We start from the raw sequence: 22,329 nt of genomic DNA on the forward strand, positions 1-22,329 counted from the left end.
GGTCTTCTCAGACAAGGAGAAGTATCAGTATCACTGTCACCTGCTCCAGTTCTATTTTTTGGATCAACTTCCAACATTAAGGGTGGAAACTCAGAGGAGACTTTGCTACTATCTGTGCGATAGAGCATCTGTTCCCACGTTGATCTCCTTGGTGAAGTATCTTGGTCTCTTGGTGTTCATGTGGTTTGCAAACAGGTCACATGAGTGCAGGCTGAATGATTCAATGATCAACTCAATGGCTTCCTGATTCAGGCATGATTTAGAGTTGTTCACCTTGTGCCTGCTGAGCCACTCCACCCCTTCTGGTTCAGGTCTCCCTTTGTGTGAACTGCCCTGATGGCGAAGAATTTTCTGCCCACTTCAGGATTTCCATTGCTTTGGTGTGTAACTCTGGGATTCTTTTTCCTCCTTGGTTGTTCATACATGTGACTGTGATCACGTTGTTTGACTATCTAAGGATGTGGTTCCCCTCTAAACTGGGATGTAATCTTCACAGCATAAGCATGACTGCTCTTAGTTCTAGAATGTCTATGTTGAGTCCTTTCTTCCAGGTGCCTTTAGCTGTTTATTCCCCAGCCCTTCAGGCTGGGATCAGTTGTGAGGAACAGGAAAGCAGCATGCTCTTACGGACGCTACCCTGGGGTCACCCCCATTTCAAGGAGTCTATCACCTGCACCAGAACCTTTATTTGATCCTTCATGCATTCCAGGCAGTGGTCCCATACTTTCAGGATGAAGGCCTGAAAGTGCCTGATGTGTGACTGTACCGATGGAGTGATCCATATGCACAAAACTAGGAGGTCTAACTGTTGAAAGCTAAGTGTTATGGTAGGGTTCTTGCCGCTCTCAAACAATATAAGATGGTCCTGAATCTTCTGGAACCCTTTTCAGACATGGGTATCCTTGCTATCAAGGTGTCTTTGTCCACTCTCAAGTGGGATATTTTGGTGGACAGAATTCAGGAGCTTTTTTCGATATTGACAGTAAAGCTGGGTGTGAGCAGGAGGTTTAAAGTCAAGGACATGGCTCTTTGTCCTGTTGTCAGGTATGGAGCTGTGATTAAGATATTGTCCAGCAAGGGGTACATGTGGTCCCCTGTGACAAGCCTGGCTATGATTGCAAAACCAGGATCTTTGTGAAGTCCTAGGGGGCCCAAGACAGGCCAAATAAGAGCATCAGATGATAATGCTCCCTACCACCATATGCAAACTGTAGGAACCTGCAACAGCATGGTCTGATCAACATGTGGAGGTATGCACTCACCAGATCCCCTGAAGTCAGAAGGTACCCCTGGAACAGGGATGACATTGTAGAGGTTAGGGTCTCCATCTGGAACATCTCTGTCTGAAGGCCAGTCTGCACTCTTTCTTAAACGCATGGTGTGGCATTGGGAGGGACTGTTCCGATTTTGCAGCACTGTCCGCCACTACTTTGTCTAGCTTCTCTCCAAAAAGCAGGACTCCCAGAAATCTGGAGAACAGCACCAATTGAGAGTGGCTATACACCTTCCAGGGACAGAACCATAGGTAGTACCTGGTCACTGAGTTGGAGGTCCTCGCTTTGGCTGAGAATCTCATCAGAGCCATTGACGGGCCAGGAACGCTGCTGCTCAGGAAACTTTCTTCAGAACAGAGTCGAAGTCAGGGGGATCTCCGCCCTTGAACTCTGAGATCTTCCAGCCAGGAGAAAGCTGCTCTCACAAAGCCAGCAGCCTCTAAGGGATGCCCGGTTGGAAGCTGAGGAGGCCTCAGTCTTTGAAAGTGGCCTCTATTTTTCTAACTGTGGGATACTAAGAATAGAATCACAGAACTGGGAGAGACCTTGAGAGGTCATCTAGTCCAGTCCCCTGCACTAAAGGCAGGACTAAGTATTATCTAGAATTCCCCTTCTGAGGGAATAATCATATCTTTTGCCAGAAACCCTAAAGGATCGTCAACTTTCTGTATCTCAGTAAGCTGGACCTTTGATTGCTGGATCCTTTAGAATCTAAGATCATTTTTGTTAGTATGTTTGCCCTTGCTTGACTTGTCTCATTCATCCCAGATTACTTTCCTGAAGGAGGAATGTAGGGGAATCATGCCTCAAGGGAGCATTTCAAGAAGAGAAATTTGCTTTTAGGCTTACTCACAGGGTTCTGTTTGGGTTGAATCTGAACAGTGGATACAACCTTTTTGCACATGGCCTTGAATTTCTCAGAGGGAACAAACTTTTGCTGAGTCTTTTCCTAGTCTTGATCAGAGTCAGAGTCCAACAATTCACTATCATCTGTGGAAGAGGGGGAAGAGGAGTCAGAGGGCTTCTATTTCCCAGATCTCTTATGCCTTTTTCTTTCCTTTTTGGTTTGCTTTTTTCACTTTTTTAGCTCTGTTAGCGTATGAGCTCTGTTGCACTTTGGTGAGGCCTTTTGCAGCTAGTCATGCTGAGGACCTGAAGTCCTCTGACAAGATTTCTTTTTGAGTCCTTGCCTGATGGGTCCCATTACCCCAGAGTGGGGAGGAAAAATGCTTCCAGAGCCCTGCTGGCCAAATGGGAGAGGGCCAGGGACGTTTGAGCCCCACTTCTTTTCCCATGACGCTTAGGACACATTTTAGGACTTGGGGGATTTGTGACCCTGCAAGTCTACCCTCTGTTTTCCAGGGACCCCTTGGGATTTATCCCTAGTCAACTGACTGGAGTCCTCATCCTTGGAGCCTCACCCTGCTCTGCTATAGATTCCTGGTCCAATTTCCCACATACATTGGAGACACGGCTGCTCTGGTGGGTACGGGATTTTACATGCTTGTCTGACTCAGCCGTGGGACCCAACACAGTTAACAATGGAAGACTGGGCACAACTCACTGTCTGCCGATCCTGGGGCAGCTGTCTCACTGATGGAAGACTGTTTGGCAATCATTCAGTGCTTTTTAGGCTGCTCTGCCATAACTAGAAGGTGCAGAGGAACCAGCAGGGAGGCACTGCAGTGAAGGCTCCGGAGTGGGAGCGTTCAAAAATCCAGCCAAAAACTAACAAGGGGGAGAAGAGAGGCTAGGAGAGAGATCACTGCTCACCACTGCCCCAAATTTTGATAACCCCCCCGCCCTTAGGCAGATGAGAAGACAGGAGCACTAAAACAGCCATCCACACTCCATTGCAGAAGAAGAAAAATTGGCCTTGAGTGGGAGCAGAGAAGCAGCAGCCAGACTGGCGGTTCCAAAAAGTTGATCTGCCTCTGTGAGCTGCGAAGTTAACAGAGCAGCCCAGTTGTCAAGAACCATGGGAGATGCAGGGCTGAAGAAAAAAGGATCAGAGTTCCTTAAAAAAAAGAAAAAAAACCCCAGAGAATCCCATCAGACAATCTCCCCGCCACCAAAGACCAAGGTTGGCAAATCACCCATCTAATCCTCATGTTTAACAGAACTTGGACTGTCAACTTTTAATACAAAACTGGGTCTAGTATATATTCTCTGGACTATCTATATAGATTTCTGTTAAAAGAACAGGCCATTAGATGTCACTTTTGTCTGGAAAATTTTCGTAAATGCAGCACCATCAATATGTACAGTAACGTTAATGGAGATTTAACCTTTCTGTTGTGAAATCAGCAGAAATTCTGAAAGAATTTGAATAATATTCTCAAGTATGCTAAATTTTACACAGTGAGATTTATATCTGATAGAGTTAGCAATTTAACTTGGTAGACATTAAAAACTAAGTGATCATCACACAACTATTTCAAAAGAAGTTAATTCTTCTTTAGTATCAATTCTTTCAGTGCACTCCTCACTGGCAATGAAGTTCATGTGTGTTATTCCAAGCACAAAGAGTTATTTACTATGCTATACATATAGCTATGTTATACAGCCATGCGAACGATACATTTTCTATTTTGAAGTATTTTTCTTTCTGCACTAGAATGCTCACCTGTTCATGCTACTTTTTCTCACATTTGGATGCAGATTTCCTCAGAACAAAGGAAGCCATTTCCACAATAGCATTAATAGACAAGCCACTTAGGAAACCTTTATTATTTGTTCTGACCTCCAGCAAAGCATCCACAATATTGTCGCTAAACAAATGAGACAGAAATAAGACTGTCTTTAACTGAGTGACATTATATAAACATGTTCTCACCGATTCCACATTTATCATTTCATTTGACTATCCTGAATATAAGATTCATAAATCGGGGAGAAAAACCAGATATTCTTACCTACTAGCCTTGGGATGTAGTTCTTTTAGTTTCTTCATCAATTTGGTAAAGCTGCTCAAGTTCAATGTGTTAGGAGGTATAAAGGTAGCAGATGGATTAGGAGAGAACTGAACAGGTTTTATCTGCAGAGGATTCTCTCTCATACTCTAGATGCAAATTAAAACAATTAAACATAGAATGTGTTAAGTATTGTATGGATTGCTTATCCTATTTTACAAAAGATTATCGCTTCTGTTATGTACCATTTTTCAAACTACTGGAGCAATTACAGATTTAGTTCAATAGTAAAATATTTATAGATATGTATATCAGGATCAAAACTGATCATGTTACAATGCAACTAACTACTGCATATATCCTAAAATTAAATATTCTTATTTTGGTTACCATTTTTATGTTTTTTTATGAGTAACCATGTTAAATTAGGCAAAATCTAGATTACCGGAGGAACAGTCATTTTCATATTAAATCGAAGTAGAATAAGTTTTCAGGGTTGTTTTTTTGTTTGTTTTTTTTAATAAGCACAACTGCAAAGCTTGTTATTGGATAAAGTCTGTGGACAAAGAAAATCTGAAAATGAATTCATCATATAATTTAGGATACAATTTAAACAGAAGTTTTTCCTCCCACTCTTCTGCCAAACACAAAAATCTTTCTTGTACCTTAATAAATCACAATCCATTTCACTTATACAAACTTATTAAAAGTGAAAACTTTTATATCTAAAAGAAAAACCAAAATAAAACCATAGTTATTCCAGAGATGAAATGTAAAGGTACAGTTACTCAATGAGCTTACATCACTAAAAAAATAAAGGTGGAGATGTCAATATTAGGCAGGAGAAGATGGAGAGCTATATCCCGTCCACAATATGCCACAAATACTGATTTTTGAGCACTTTGCACAAGCCAACACTACTGCAAAATATGCTAAGTTCAAAGAAAGAATTAACTTTAAAAACTCATCATAATCTGTCCCAGGAAGAATAATTTACCTGTTGATCAACTGAGAATAAAAGGTGTCCTGATTCATGTCTAAGTGGCTTTAAATCAGAGCTAAGCACTTCTGAAGAGGCCAGGACAGGGGCAAGCACTTTCAAAGAGGTTGAGGTGGTGGAAGGCACTTCCAAAGAGTCCAGGACAGAGCACGTAGTTCTGACTTGCATATTTTTTTCCAAATTATCAGTGGCTTGGTTTTCATAGTGAAGTGGTCTGGAAACCTTTTGAGAAGCTGGAAGTATATTTTCTCCTGCAGTTTTTACAAGACGAACATTTACTGCTTTTCCTTTTATTTCTTTCCCATTCATTTCTTCCACAGCCAATTTTGCTTTACTAGCTTTTTTAAAACTCAGAGATGCATATCTAAAATTTAAAAACATGTGCAAGAACTGAGAAAAAACCCTTTAATATACAATTTAACCAGCATCCATATGTGGATGATACCAAATTCATTAATTACAAATGCTTCTGATTATGGTGCAACTCTCTACTTTAAAATGTTAGCTACAGCTTTTAACTGAACTACAATATTTTAATCCAGCAAGGACAATATTTTATAATTGGTATTTTCCAATAACATGTCAACTGTTCTGGAACTCAGACATTGCCAGTTTACATCTAAAATATAATCTGTAGAAAATGTATTGATTTAATTAAAATTCCACTGACCTTAAAGTAACTTACAGAGTAAAAAAAAAACAACTTTCCTAAGCGCCACTTATTTTGTCAGTAACAAATGTAATACAAATAAAATTTACATTAATATTAATGTACCTGTAGTTACTAGAAAACTCACATATTGAAACCTCCAAAACCTGATACTTCTGGAAATGAGACCTTAGATCAACCTATAACAGATAGCATATTTAGGATGTAAAGTATAGCATGAAAGTAATTTACTAGATAAACAAGGTATTAATAATTATTATTTAAAGAAAGGCTGTTTTACCTCTGATACTGAAGGACTTAAGCCACCAACATGAATAAAATAATGCTTATTTGGCTCACTTTTTGTATTCTTCACCGTCTTTATTTCTGGTAGTATAGAAATATACAAGAAAAATATTAATGTGCTATTCCTTATTCAATTCAATCTACAATAAATTAATTGTAAAAAAAGCAGAAAATATGTAAAGGCAAACAGTATCACTAAAAAAACTGAAGTGACTGAATGGAAAAAATGTGTTTCATGATTAGGGCCCTACCAAATGCAGGGTCCATTTTGGTCAATTTCATGGTCATAGGATTTTAAAAATCGTAAATTTCATGATTTCATCTATTTCAATATGAAATTTCACAGTGTTGTAATTGTAGAGGTCCTGACCCGAGAAGGCGTTGTGGGGGTGTCACAAGGTTATTGTGGGGAGGCTGCGGTACTGCTACCCTTAGTGCCCCACTGCTGCAGGTGGCAGCACTTCCTTCGGAGCTGGGCAGCTGGAGAGTTGTGGCTGCTGGCCAGGAGCTCAGCTCTGAAGGCAGAGCTGCCGCCGCCGCAGCAGCACAGAAGTAAGGACGGCCTGGTATGGTACTGCCACCCTTACTTCTGCACTGCTGCCTGCAGAGTCGGACCCTCAGTCAGCAGCCACCACTCTCTGGCTGCAGCTGCCTACCTCTGAAGGCCGCAGCACAGAAGTAAGGGTGGCAATAACACAACCCCCCTGCAAATCCCTTTTGTGTTAGGACCCCTAATTTGAGAAACGCTGGTCTTCCCAGTGAAATCTGTATAGGGTAAAAAGCACACAAAAGACTAGATTTCATGGTCCATGACGTGTTTTTCATGGTCGTGAATTTGGTAGAGCCCTATGCATGATACAGCAGGAAAAAGGATGAAATTGCATTTGTTTTCTAACAGCTGCCATAAAACACTACATAGAAAAATACATATTTAAGGTTTTGTAAAGGAGAGCATGAAGTCCCGAAACATTTTTTCATGTACTTCTACAAAATCTGATAAATTCATTCTCAAAACAGAGTACGGGTTTTAATTTGAAACTGTGTTTGTCTAACCAATTTCCTTAATTCTAAACAATAGGTTCCTTTCCAAGACTCAAAGTCCGAGCGAGTCACAAATTGGGATTCTAGTGATCCCCTCTTGCGCAGGAAAAGCTTAGAGCTCTGACGGCATAATGTCTTTTTAGAGGAGAAGCTTGTATCAAACGCTGTCCAGGTATGCAATTAGGGCTTCAAAGTTTTGATGTGCTTCAGCAACTATGCATAAGGTGTAGCTAGATGTTCCGATGGTGTCAAAAATGCAGCTTTGAGACCCATACTGTTAAATCAGAGCGTCAATCATTTTTAGGGTTTGGAGGGGTTTGAGTGTTATGGATTAAAAAAATGGGTACTGGGAGCTGGCGTCATTAATGGGGTGAGATGAAAAGCTTATGCTGTTGATAGAATTTTGTGGCTTGTGAGACAGCTGTTACTGCTGAGTGGTAGGTGTGGGAGAGACTGGTGCTCTACAATAAAATGGGGAAAGACACTCCTTCCACCTTCCCAGCACTCACCTGCACAACACTCATATTCTGGGCAGCGCCACATCAAGGGACTCTAATGTCAGTTCTAGAGTCCCTTAAATTGCTGATGGTCCTAGCCTGGAGCAGAGCCTTATGTGGGTAGGTCTGACAAGAAGGGGAAGGGTGGCAGCAGCTATAGGGGGCAGGAGTAAGCTGATCTTTTCCTCCTCTAGTTACCACTGGGTCTCAGGAACCCAGAGATTATTGTTGGCTTCAGCTAACAGGGTACAGTCCACTAGGTGCCCCTCTGCAAACCACTTCTGGCATACACTGAAATGGTTGGGCAGTGATGTCAGTGTGATGCAGGTCTTGATATTCAACTGGAACCTGCCACTCAGGAACACTTGAAGCTGAAACTTTCAAGGTCTTCCAGGCTGGCTCCTCACTAGATTTACAAGAAGAGGCTAAGAAGCCAAGAGAGACTTTACATACTTTCTTCAGCACCTAATTGCTCAAAGTTGGAAATCACAGGAGCAGGGAATGCACAGTCCTTTCCAAAGGAAAGGACACACTAATGGCACTGATGCAGGTGACATTGATGCAGGGACTCCAATTTGAGCTGTAAAAAATATGCTTCACATCAAATAGGACACACTAGGTTTGAAGTGCTATTGAAAGGTATTTTCTGTAAGAATAAAGTAGTAGAAGAGGCGACAATATGGAGCAAGAAAGTTGGGAGTTCTTCACTGACCACAATCAGAAAGGTACTACTGGTTGGAACACAAAAACGTTCCCACATTCCATTGCGTGAGAGGTGTAACCATAGGCGCTGACTTCCTTAGGTGCTCCAGGGCTGGAGCGCCCACAGAAAAAAATTAGTGGGTACTTAGCACCCACTGGCAGCCAAACTCCCCCACCTTGCTGCTGGTGGCCCCTTTGATCAACTCCTCCCCCTCCCTCCCAGCACCTCCTGCCTGCCTCGATCAGCTGTTCCATGGCATGCAGGAGGCACTGGGAGGAGCGGGGATGGGGGCATGCTCAGGGGAGGGGTTGGAAAGAGGCAGAGAAGAGGTGGTGTGGAGAGGGAAGAGGCAGAATGGAGGTTTGGGGGCAGGGGTGGAGATAGGCGTGGACTGCAGAGGATCAGGGGCGGGGGCTTGGAGGAAGTGGCGGAGTATGGGCAGAGCCTGGGGAAGGGGGGGGTCGAGCACCCCCCAGGTAAAGAGGAAGTAGGCACCTATGGGTATAACATGCCTCCCCTCCTCTTCTTATGGAACCAAGAAGCTTTATCCTTTTACTACACTTAATTTGAGTAGTTCCAACTATGCCCCCATGCAGGGGCAAAATCTCAGAAGAGTGCGAATCTGACCTAATTATCTCTGGAGAAGTTAGTATTGGAAAAAATTAAAGAGGAATATTTCCAGCTCTGTGTTTGATGACATTACACATTTGAAAATCTTGCCCAAAGTGGTAAATTTTACACAACAGCTAGAAGAAATTCTTTATAGGAAACTCATCGCAAACAAGGAAAGAGAACATTACTAAAAGAATATTAAAAAGTAGCACTTGACAATCCAGCTGATCCTTCAGAGGACAAGCAATGTTCAATAAAGCAACACTAATGCCATTCTTACCTAAACCAGAGTGCTCAACTCACCTGTTGTACTAATAACCTTCCCTAGATTTTCTTGTTCCTTTTCATTCCCTTGAAGCGTTACTGAAAAATCAGTCACTGTAAAATTTTCTTTAGCATCAAACCAGTCTTCATGTATTTCTCGATTTTTTTCTGCAGTCTGCAAGACAGTTAAAGCAAATTTAGTTTCATATACTAAAATTCAAGCAATGATATTGAGAAGGCAGAGTTGCCTGCAGAAAAGAGCACAAGGCTGAGAATTAGGACGCCCTGAGCACTAATCCTGACTCTGCCACTGACTTATATGGTCTCAGGCAAGTGATTTCACCTTTCTGTCTCAGTTTCATCTGTAAGATAGAGAAAAAATTGTGGAACATGCACATCATGTTAGTTCCTTTTTCAAAATAAAGGAAGATATTAAAAATACTGGTTATGTTTAGGGCTGTCAAGCGATTAAAAAATTAATCGTGATTAATCGTACCAACAAACAATTTTAGAATAGCACTTAAATATTTTTGGATGTTTTCCACTTTTTCAAATATATTGATTTCAGTTACGACACAGAATACAAAGTGTACACTGCTCACTTTATATTTTTATTACAGATATTTGCACTGTAAAAATGATAAACAAAACACAGTATTTTTCAATTCGCCTCATATAAGTACTGCAGTGCAATCTCTTTATTGTGAAAGCACAACTAACAAATGCAGGAGTTTTGTTACATAACTGCACTCAAAAACAAAACAATGCAAAACTTAACAGCCTACAAGTCCACTCAGTCCTACTTCTCGTTCAGCCAACTGCTAAGACAAACAAGTTTGTTTACATTTACAGGAGAAAATGCTGGCCACTTCTTAATTACAATGTCACCTGAAAGTGAGAACAGACATTCGCATGGCACTTTTGTAGCTGGCATTGCAAGGTATTTATGTGCCAGATATGCTAAACACTGGTATGCCCCTTCATGCTTTGGCCACCATTCCAGAGGACAAGCTTTCATGTTGATGACACTCGTTAAAAAAATAATGCGTTAATTAAACTTATGACTGAAGTCTTGGGGAAGAACTGTATGTCTCCTACTCAGTGTTTTTCCCACATTCTGCCATATATTTCATGTTATAGTAGTCTTGGATGAGGACTCAGCACATGTTGTTCATTTTAAGAACACTGTCACTGCAGATTTGACAAAATACAAAGAAGGTACCAATGTGAGATTTCTGAAGATAGCTACAGCACTTGACCCAAGGTTTAAGAATCCGAAGTGCCTTCCAAAATCTGAGAGGGACAAGGTGTTGAGCATCCTTTCAGAAGTCTTAAAAGAGCAATACTCTGATGTGGAAACTACAGAACCCGAACAACCAAAAAAGAAAATCAGCCTTCTGCTGGTGGCATCTCACTCAGATGATGAAAATGAACATGCGTCGGTCCACACTACTTTTGATTGTTACTGAGCACAACCCGTCATCAGCATGGATGCATGCCCTCTGGAATGGCGGTTGAAGCATCAAGGGACATATAAATCTTCAGCGCATCTGGCATATAAATATCTTGTGACGCCGGCTACAATAGTGCCATGCGAACACCTGTTCTCACTTTCAGGTGACATTGTGAACAAGAAGCAGGCAGCATTATCTCCTGCAAATGTAAACCAGCTTGTTTGTCTGAGCAATTGGTCGAACAAGAAATAGGACTGAGTGGGCTTGTAGGCTCTAAAGTTTTACATTGTTTTATTTTTGAATGCAGTTTTTTTGTATATAATTCTATATTTATAAGTTCAACTTTCGTAATAGAGATTGCACTGTAAGTACTTGTACTGAGTGAACTGAAAAATACTATTTTATTTTTACAGTGCAAATATCTGTAATAAAAATAAATATAAAGTGAGCACCATACACTTTGTATTCTGTGTTGTAATTAACACCAATATATTTGAAGTGGAAAACATCCAACAATATTTATATAAATAGTATTCTATTAGTATTCAACAGCGTGATTAATTGCGATTAATTTTTTTAATCACTTAACAGCCCTAACGACATTCTCCAGTACCTAGAGAAAATAATTTAATTGTAGTAATATACTGACAAGAACATTAACATGTTAGTAAAATACATGGCTTTTCCCTTTCACCATTGACTCACACTATACTTAAAAGGAATCATTCTTCTAAGGCCTCTACCTAACATTATTCAAGATACTGTGGCTTGCAACTACATATTGAACATACTTGTGCATGTTGCCATTTCTTTGTTACATTACCCACAGATTGTATATCTGAAACTGCAGTGTGTAGCTGATTTAACATTAAATGATCCCTTAGAGAAAGGGCAGTAGAGTATCAACGTGGATATTTTATTCAGAGGTTTGGGGTTTTTGCAAATTCACAATACAAGTAACAAACACATTGTGCTGTTCCTACTGAACTTTACTATCAAATCTTGAATTAGATACATCTAACTTACCCCTTTCTATATCTTGAGCCTCATACTTTATTTCAAAGTTCTTGTAGGAAGGATATTGCTTATGCTGCCTGTTGTCAGTTAAACACATCATTTGAGGAGTGACCTATAAATAGGCTTGCTTTAGTTATTTATTGAGTAACAATACTTTTTTTTTGCTTAAAATGCATAATTTAATATTTTTTTAAGTTTCATACTATAGATGCGCTAATCAGCTATAGAAAAACTTTTGCCCACTAATCTGTTCAAGATCTCAGTCAGTTTTGCATTTCGAAAGCAGTATTATAATCCCTTGGTAACATCAGTTGCATTGCATCCTATTGCTAGCACTGAGATATATGCTAAAATATGCCAATTCTTGGATGCAGTATAAAGATCAAAATTATATTTGTATATATTGTTCTAAAAATATGTCTGCATAAAGAATAGGATTTAAAAGATTATTAGTTTATAAGAAGGTTCCAAAGTAAATGTTCAGGAAACTCACTAAAGGTGGTGGTGTTTTCAGGCTGGAGGAAATTTCACTCTCTTGATGTTTTGAGATTTCTAATCCTGATTTTTCTGCCCCAGAACTAGAACTAAAAAATAACATGCAACTTTTGAAAACAGATTATAAATTCTAATACAGTCTCCTGTTATTCAGTGTAATTTTCAAAATGGATGGTCGCTACCAACTTAATTTTTCCTCATCTTCAATGTACTAAGAAAAATAAATATATAAACATCAACATATCCACTGTAAAAGATACTAAAGTTTAATATTATAATACAGAATTTTATAGAGAAAAGCATAATTGTACATTTGAAGATTCTATAAACATACTAGATATTAACAGAGAAAGAAAAAATGTACAGTTTGTCCCTATTGCTCGGAATATTTTACCAAATTAAGATTTCTAGAAAAAATTCTTTGGAAGTTAAAAATCAATTATTTGGTAATGTGATACATACCAAAAAAAAACAAAAAAAAAAAACAAAAAAATTCCGAGAAACATTTTAGAGGCCTTTTCTTTCACTCATCCACTGTAATATTACGTTACTGACTACTACCTACTTTATTAATAAAAATCACACTACTCATCTTATGTAAATATATTGTATTCATTGTGATGTAACCAGCAATTTAAGTTGCTAATTTCTGCAGCTATATTTTTCATTTTAAGAATATACTGCATGTTACTCAGTCTGACTACACTTAACATGATTAAGAGTAAGTTTAAAAGTAGCTATGAGATATGACTTGCTTGATTTTTAAATTTTCTCACAAGACAAATAATTTTGCAATTACACAGTAATACTGGAAGTTTTATTTCTCTCTTCACTTTGTCCTACTTATATAGAGTCATAATATGGCAATCTATTATTCTGCTGTGGCATTCTTTTATGATACAGTATTTAAACATAAATGTTTTTAAAATACTGACAAAAGAAAACTGGAAAATTATCTACATTGTCATAATATTTGTTTAAAGATAGAATTCTGATAAGCTGCATTATTGCAGATTTATGTGTTATCCATTAGCCATAAAACAAACTACAGCCAGTTCCATTACATCACACCATATTCCAACAGCTTCTGAGTGACGTAATATGACACTGCTTGTGTAACAAAAAAATTAATACAGAAACATTTACTGGTTCCATGTTAGAGACAGCACGAATAAAATTACTATTAATTTAATGGGTTCATTTTAACCGAATGTTACTCTGGAACCTTTAATGATACTTACAGGGCAACTGTCAGACTCTTAGACTTTTAGATCTATTGTACCAGCTTTGTGTTGGTTGTAGATATGACAAGAACATCATATATGTAACACTAGCCCTTTGTTTCCATAGAGACAGGAAATATAAGTGCAGATCCTTGAGCTGCTTGTTTGTGGGGTCTGTTCAGATGAAAAACAGAACCTTTTCATCTTCACTGAAGTACTGAAATATTTTTCATTAGTTTGACATTTTGCGTTACTTTTGCTGTTGATTTCTTTTCATTATTTTAAATAAGAAACTTGAAACTGGTCATTAAACTTTATCTGTTGTAATCAGACAATTATTAGTGACATCTCCTTTGAAAACTATTTACACAAAAATTAGTGGAGAGATCAATCTTGAGTATATCTGATACAGTGGATTTTCTGAAAATATATATTTAGAATCTGTTGCTATTCTTTATAAATGAAAGTTTATCTTTCAGCAGAGGCTGAAGAATAATCTCCTTCCAAAAAATTCAGAAAGAATTTCTTTCCAAATGGTCACCAACTCCCATTATTCTCAAATCTCCTTCCCCTTGAGAGGTCAGCCTTTTTGCATCCTGTTTATCAAACTACCTCCCTCACCTCAAGCTAATAGTAAAGGAAGAGGGTAGTAGTTGTGAAGGTGGTGTGCACACGGAAAGCCTGTCGGAGTAGTTTGGTAAACCACGTACTGGAAGGCTGACATACGTAGGGGGGAGAGTTAATGCTGTGGTACGTGGACTATGGCATAGGGCAGTAGTGGAAATGATATGGTGTGTGACTATGTGAGGGGGAATAAAGGCTGTGCACTGTTAGGTGGCTTAACTTAACTTCCCTGCTTTTGTAGTTTTGTGTACCTGAGGGTTGTGTGTTTTTGCTACTTGTTACTAGGGCTGTCAATTAATCGCAGTTTAGTCACCCAATTAACTTAAAAAAATTAATCGCGATTTAAAAAAGCAACAGAACACCAATAAAGCAATAGAATACCAATTAAAATTTATTAAATATTTTTGGATATTTTTCTACATTTTCAAATATATCTATTTCAATTACAACACAGAATACAAAGTGCACAGTGCTCATTTTATATTATTCTTGATTACAAATATTTGCACTGTAAAAATGATAAAACAGTATGTTTCAATTCACCTCATACAAGTACTGCAGTGCAATTTCTTTATCGTTAAACCTACAACTGTAGGTTTTTTTGTTACATAACTGCACTCAAAAACAAACCAGTGTAAAACTTTAGAGCCTACAAGTCCACTTAGTCCTACTTCTTGTTCAGCCAATCACAAAGAGAAACAAGTTTGCTTACATTTATGGGAGATAATGCTGCCCACTTCTTAATTACAATGTCACCTGAAAGTGAGAACAGGCATTTGCATGGCACTGTTGTAGCTGGCGTTGCAAGATATTTACGTGCCAAAGATTCATATACCTCTTCATGCTTTGGCCATTGCTCCAGAGAACATATTTCCATGCTGATGACGCTTGTTTAAAAAAAAATGCATTAATTAAATTTCTGACTGAACTCTTTGAGGGAGAATTGTATGTCTCCTGCTCAGTTTTACCCGCATTCTGCCATATATTTCATGTTATAGCAGTCTCGGATGATAACCCAGAACATGTTGTTCATTTTAAGAACACTTTCACTGCAAATCTGACAAAATGCAAAGATACCAATGTGAAATTTTTAAGATAGCCACAGCACTCGATCCAAGATTTAAGAATCTGAAGTGCCTTCCAAAATCTGAGAAGGACGAGGTGTGGATCATGCTTTCAGAAATTTTAAAAGAGCAAGACTCTGATGCGGAAACTACAGAACCCAAACCACCAAAAAGAAAATCAACCTTTTGCTAGTGGCATCCGACTCAGATGATGAAAATGAACATGCGTTGGTCCGCACTGCTTTGGATTGTTACCAAGCAGAACCCGTTGTCAGAATGAACGCCTGTCCTCTGGAATGGTGGTTGAAGCATCAAGGGACATATGAATCTTTAGCACATCTGGCATGTAAACATCTTGCAACACCGGCTACAACAGTGCTATGCAAACACCTGTTCTCATTTTCAAGTGACATTGTAAACAAGAAGTAGGCAGCATTATCTTCTGCAAATATAAACAAACTTATTTATCTGAGCGATTGGCCAAACAAGAAGTAGGACTGAGTGGGCTTGTAGGCGCTAAAGTTTTACATTGTTTTATTTTTAAACGCAGGTTTCTTTTGTACATAATTCTACATTTGTAAGTTCGACTTTCATGATAAAGAGATTGCACTACAGTACTTGATTTAGGTGAATTGAAAAATACTATTTCTTTTGTTTTTTACAGTACAAATATTTGTAATCAAAAATATAAAATGAGCACTGTACACTTTGTATTCTGTGTTGTAACTGAAATCAATATATTTGAAAATGTAGAATACAACCACAAATATTTTAAAAATATTTAAATTCTATTATTAACAGCATGATTAATCACGCGATTAATCTTTTCTAAATCGCTTGACAGCCCTATTTATTACCCATTAGCACTGCAGACAACTCATCTATGTAACAGTGAACTGGACTCCTTTCAGACTTGCACATTAACAACAGAACTGTCAACTATGTGCTGAATGCAAAAATCTTTATTACTGGTGAATATATGCAAGCCAGAAATAACACAACTTGAATTTAAGATCCCAGATAGAAAGTAAATGTTGAATAGTAGGGAAAATACACCTTGTTATTTGTAAATTGATAAAATCTGAACTGAAGGTCATGAGGATACAAACATAGAACTCTACAATACCGTTTGCATACAATTACTTTGCAGAGTAAAACCTCACTCTAAAATAAAATCTCACTGCCAAAAGCGTCAGCCTGCTTTTTCAGCTAAACAGAGTTGAAGTAACAAGTGAAGTTCATACACAAAAAAACAAAAATAACTTACACTATTTATTTTGCGCTCACTTCTGGCCTATACCTTAATCTGAATATATAAATAAAAATTTTAATTACTTACTTATAAAGAAGGTCATCTTTCACTAACTGTCAAGAAAAAAAAGATTTCCCTTAGTTTTTAAATAAAAATATTCCTACTTAAAGCCAAAGAGTAACTTAAAAAAAAAACTTACTGTACCTCTGAAGGAACATAGGAAGAAAAGATCGAGAGCAATTTTGACTCTACTGATAATGGGGGCAGTGAATCCAATGGTATACCCAGGACTAATTTTTCTCTCATGCTTTCATACCTAGCCTTCAGTTCTTCAAAAACAGACAACAAAGATGACCCTAGTTCAGTCTTGGCAATGTCACTTTTAAAATTCCTGAAAAAAATATAAAAGAACACTTCAAATACGTAATAGGACATTCCTGTTACATTATTAATACTTCAAGAATTATCAAAAATATTTTATGGTGCCTCAAGATTTTTCATGTCCCTGCACCTCCCCCACCACATACAAAGAAATCTATTATTTCTGATAAATGTTAGCCTGAGCCAGGGGTTCTCAAACTGAGGGTCAGAACCCCTCAGGGGGTCACGAGACTATTACATGGGGGAGTTGCGAGCTGTCAGCCTCCACCCCCAAACACTGCTTTGCCTCCAGTATTTATAATGGTTTAAAATATATAAGAACATGTTTTTAATTTATAAGGGGGTGGGGGTCGCACTCAGAGACTTGCTATGTGAAAGGGGTCACCAGTACAAAAGTTTGAGAACCACTCGCTTAAACCATCTTGGTCTTTTGTGATCTCTAATACCGTTTTATTTGTGACAGGTTTCAGAGTAGCAGCTGTGTTAGTCTGTATCCACAAAAAGAAAAGGAGGACTTGTGGCACCTCAGAGACTTAACAAAATTTATCTGAGCATAAGCTTTTGTGAGCTAGTGAGCTGTAGCTCACAAAAGCTTATGCTCAAATAAATTTGTTAGTCTTTAAGGTGCCACAAGTCCTCCTTTTCGTTTTATTTGTGGACTTTCCTTTTTACAACAATTTCTTTTTTCTATATAGATTCTTGCATCAAAGAGTTATGAGACTCTTTCACTTTGCCCTTTGAAAGAATACTTATTTGTAATTATTTAGAAGTCTTAATAAAAATAAATTTAAAAAATACAGTAGGACAATTTGTTTCCTATTTGTAAATTTGTCTTTTCATCAATAATCACCACTCCAGAGTTATTTCTGTGTAAGATCCACTCATGGGATCAACTGGAACAGCTGAGTCAAATTTGTTTCCCCAGGGCACAGAAAGTGTATTAAAAGGCTAGATTGAAATATACCTCCCTCAAAGATTATAAATGGATCTTCAATCACTTCAAACAATCCCAAAGAATTCCTCCAGACTGGTGGGCATTTAGTTTAAGAGAATACAATTGAAGATAAAATAGAAAACATTGTTCTATTTTCTTTCATGGTGTATTGACCTGGAGTCTGAAGTGGTTTTGGATGCAATTTAAGATTTTTTTTTTTTAAAGCAAACTAAAAAATCATAATGACATGTTTCAGAGTAGCAGCCGTGTTAGTCTGTATTCACAAAAAGAAAAGGAGAACTTGTGGCACTTTAGAGAAGTGAGCTGTAGCTTATGCTCAAATAAATTTGTTAGTCTAAGATGCCACAAGTACTCCTTTTCTTTTTTAAAAATCATATTCCATCATGCAGAATCATACTGACCTCCACATGGGTCATTAAATCCACTGCACAGAACTATTATCATTTGAGCTTACGAAGTAACTAGTAGGAACAGGCTGTTGCCCTTTACGTGGACAAACCAGCGAAGGAGGATGAAATGCAAACTTTGCCAGTGGGTTGCAAAACTACTTGCTAGCACAAGACGACTGTGAGGCTCATGAATCATGGGTTTAATTCCAAGTTCTGAAGAGGAAGTGTGATTTAGTGGTTATAAACTCTTTTGTCCCTGTCCCAGCCTCACCCCCAGCCTGTCTGACCCTTTTACTCCTAACTATCCTCGGGATCCTGTCCACGTTCCCTCTTTTCTTCTCCCCTACCCCCGCTCCCACTGCTTAATATGAATCTGCACCTATTCATTCTTCCAGCTCCTTTCTCTGTCTCACTTGGCTATTATTTCCCCTGTGCCTCTCTGTTTCTACCCTGGCCCTCACCTTCTGGCATTTGCATCAGGCTGCTTCCTGCTCCTCTGTGCTGTCTGGGCACCAGCAGTGGTACAATGATAGCACAGGAGAATTCCTATTCTAAGTTCCAGTACCTGGCACTAGGGTGGCCACACCAGCTCCTGGAAGGGAGCACGTTCAGTCACTTTACAGAGATTTTCCTGTAAAATTGGTCTTGAAAACAAATGAACTGATTTAGCTGAAATTTTCAAAGTGCACGCATAGCCTGAGGCAAACACCTGTTATGGAAAATTTCAGGCTGAATGGTTCAAGCCTGACAGTGATAAGCAACTGAAAACAGGATCTAATAATGGAAAGTGTCAGGCAACCTCAATTATATGCATCACTACCTGTTCCACCTATAATAAAGCAGGCCTATTCAGCAACTAATGCCCTCCAATAGTACTTAAACAAAACACAAAATATTACCGCAGAGATAAAAGTAAAGAAAGAATTAGGCCAATTATTACTAACAATTTGAGCTCTGTGGCAAACACCACCATCTTCTGATAGGGTCAAAATATTCTGATGTTTTGGCATTACACGCTAAGAATATGTCTTCAGCAGAACTGATTAACTGGTCCAGTGAGTGTATTTGAATATATATTACAACTACATGTGTACAAGAATACATTCAGTATTTTTCATAGCAGTGACTAATATTAATTAGATTTGGAATATTTTAATTTCACAAGATACTATCAAATAACTAACAGTTATTTGGCTGACACTCAAATGGATTTTAGGAAAGCACTTGCTGTTGCTCTCTTTAAAGAGCAGCTGGATTTCTTAAATTCTAAATTATTGAAGAATATCACATCTGTTTTATTCAAGAGAAATAAAATTAATGCATGCCTGTTAAAACATTCTCTTTCTTCCATAATAAGTCTGTAAATCTTCCAGCAGTGCTGGTGACACATCCAATAGTGAGTTCTTAGAAGCTGCAATTCTGCTTTTATAGCTCTCTGCAGCAGCATCCTACAACAGTTTGATGAATAAGTCTTCTCAGTTTCTTTGCTAAGATGCAACATCCTTTAAAAGGAAAAAAATATTGATTAAGCAAGAGAATATATTTCTTAATTTACTGTATATGTATTATCTTGACATTTGAATAACTTTTAGAAGGTATTTCTGATTACATTATAGATGGAAAACTTAAAACCAGTTAATTCCTACTCTCCACTAGCCAAACAGGAAAAACAGTACTCCGCAGTACCAAGCTTTCACGTGATATGGTGGCTTTCACATGACATTGATCCCTAACTCAGAAGACGAAGTGGCAATACAACTCTAGTCATCTTTATGCAGAAAGTGCAGTCATAAAAATGAAATGAAGGTCAGTGGCTCTGTTAATTTGTTAATCTTCAGTGCAAGTATTCTAAATAAATATTTACCTTGAATTCTTAATTTGCTTATTCAGAGATTAAACCTGAAAACTATTAAGTAAATTCTACATTTATCACTGAGCATCCATAAATACAAATATTTATAATTTATGACATACCTTTCAGGATTTTCTCTTAAATCTCTGACACTCAACTTATTTTTCAACTCCAAAGGATCCTAGAAACAATCATCATTTAAAGGAAAATAATTATACCATCTGCATTTACTGACACCGAAAGAGTTACAAATATAATTATTTTGTTTTAAAAACTGAGTTTATTTTGAGTTGCTCAGTGAGCTCAAAATTACCTTAATTTGGGAATTCCATTCAGTTGTTGGGATTTCACTGTAGATACAATTTTCCCATGTCTCAGCAAGCCATGAGGCAATCTGCTCCATATTGCCACCTACACATGACAAATCTGTATTGCAGGCAACACTTCTACAGGTCTCAGTCTGCCATTCTTCAGACTTGATTTTGTTCATCATTGTTAACTTTGTGTTGTTTGCTTTAGATACCACAGAAGCATTTGCACTAGTAGCTCTACTTGTAGTGAAACAAGCCCTAAAATCAGAACTTGCATCAACAGTCTGGTTAACTGTAACTTTATTATTACTTGTAGCATTATTCAAGCATGTGAGACACTTGATTTCTGAGTTAGGAAAATCTACTTGATGTCTGGTACTATCACCAGCATACTTATCTATAACTTCCACACAAGACAAATGACCATCTTTCATTGGAATTCTGGGGATTGCAAAAGAAAAATCTGGTTTCCTCTCAACAGTCTTCTGGCTGCAATCATGACAATCAGAATTAAATACAGACAAAAATGATTCTTCACAACTACAAGAAATTGAACCATCTGCATTTTTGCGAGAAATCTGTGTGGATGTCACAGAAGATCTTTCCCATGGTAACACGCAAGTATTTCCATGGTTCTGCAACATGCTGTTAGTGCTGTGACCATCTTTCATTTTAAAGACTTTTTGTATAGCCATTTGTGATGACGGTGCATCATCACAAAAAGAAACAGCTTTCATCTTTTGTTGATTTTCTGAACTGCTCATGGAGAGTGATTTTTGATAAGCCCTTTCTCTATTCACAACAGTATCACTTTCAAATGAATTTTCACCAAGTATACTATGATATGTATCATCAGTTTGTTCCTCCTCATGATTTTCATATTTCAGGCCTTTGTAATCCATCAGTGACATGGAGTCCTGAGATGTTTTTGAGTATTCTGGTATAGCTGCTTTATTATAGAACTCATCAACAGCACCATAATCTGAGGCAAAAGAACCATCACCTAATTTGCTAACAGGATTTTGCCCACCTATGGCTCCATCACATACAACTTCATAAAGTGGATCTATCAACTCCGGAATTTCTGAATTTTGCATCCTTAGAGTTTTAATTTGCTCAAAATGCATATACGAGGTATTTTGATCAGAATAATCTTGTTCTTCAGCACTGTGATACTCTAGTTGTGAGTCTTCATCTACATCACTCTTGTGTCTGTCGTCACTCTCCTTGTAACTGAAATGTATATTGTTGCAGACCTTTCCCAACATACCAGCTTCACTTTTGTCTTCATATACTTTGGAAATCCTCTCTCTTATTTTATTGTAAGTTTCAAGTTCTGCATCTAGTGATGAACTGAAACAAGCTAAGCTTTCATCTGGAAACTTTAATTCTGAGACATTTATGGAATATGCCTGGCCTGAAACAGAGCAGTTGACACCCTCTGCAAGTTCACGGGACAGAGAATCAACGCAGTCAATTTTATCAGACTTGTCTATTGCATAGGATGGCTCAGTGAAGACTCCTGTTTTACTCTTATCACTGATGTTTTCTCTTTGTTCCATGGTCCAAGTATCAGAGTTGTCACTAGAAGCAATCAGCTCAAACACAGTTTCTTCCAATTCACTTTCACTATAAAATCTTGAAGTCAACGACTTGTTTTTATTTATTGGTTTCTCACCTGATTAAAAATAAGAAGAGAAGTTCAAAATGAATTATAATGCACAAAAATATGTCAATGTATAAAACATTTTGTCAGATAAAATAGAAATGGTATCATGCTGTGATCAACTATATTGTGATAAAGTCAGAGTTGTATGGTGCCTAAAAACAGGCAAAGAGTCCTGTGGCACCTTATAGACTAATAGACGTATTGGAGCATAAGCTTTCATGGGCGAATACCCACTTCGTCAAGTGGTGTCATAAATATAAAGGGAAGGGTAAACCCCTTTGAAATCCCTCCTGGCCAGGGGAAAGCTCCTCTCACCTGTAAAGGGTTAAGAAGCTAAAGGTAACCTCGCTGGCACCTGACCAAAATGACCAATGAGGAGACAAGA

General features: G+C 38.0%; 1 protein-coding gene across 1 annotated transcript in view; it reads right to left on the bottom strand.

Moving 5' to 3' along the window:
- Positions 1–22,329, bottom strand: part of RBM44 (RNA binding motif protein 44) — a 40,176-nt gene that overhangs the window by 2,644 nt on the left and 15,203 nt on the right. The window contains exons 3-16 of the mRNA XM_048870168.2: positions 20,278–21,953; positions 20,087–20,145; positions 19,438–19,614; positions 16,592–16,778; positions 16,475–16,500; positions 12,223–12,313; positions 11,739–11,841; positions 11,311–11,316; positions 9,298–9,426; positions 6,137–6,222; positions 5,962–6,035; positions 5,184–5,550; positions 4,190–4,335; positions 3,901–4,045 (exon numbers count right to left, since the gene is read on the bottom strand). Coding sequence (XP_048726125.2) covers positions 3,910–4,045; positions 4,190–4,335; positions 5,184–5,550; positions 5,962–6,035; positions 6,137–6,222; positions 9,298–9,426; positions 11,311–11,316; positions 11,739–11,841; positions 12,223–12,313; positions 16,475–16,500; positions 16,592–16,778; positions 19,438–19,614; positions 20,087–20,145; positions 20,278–21,953 — 3,263 coding nt within the window. The 3' untranslated portion in view covers positions 3,901–3,909. The remainder of the gene's footprint in view (positions 1–3,900; positions 4,046–4,189; positions 4,336–5,183; positions 5,551–5,961; positions 6,036–6,136; positions 6,223–9,297; positions 9,427–11,310; positions 11,317–11,738; positions 11,842–12,222; positions 12,314–16,474; positions 16,501–16,591; positions 16,779–19,437; positions 19,615–20,086; positions 20,146–20,277; positions 21,954–22,329) is intronic.

The sequence above is a fragment of the Caretta caretta genome, chromosome 11 (assembly GCF_965140235.1).
Source record: "Caretta caretta isolate rCarCar2 chromosome 11, rCarCar1.hap1, whole genome shotgun sequence".
Classification (NCBI taxonomy): Eukaryota; Metazoa; Chordata; order Testudines; family Cheloniidae; genus Caretta; species Caretta caretta.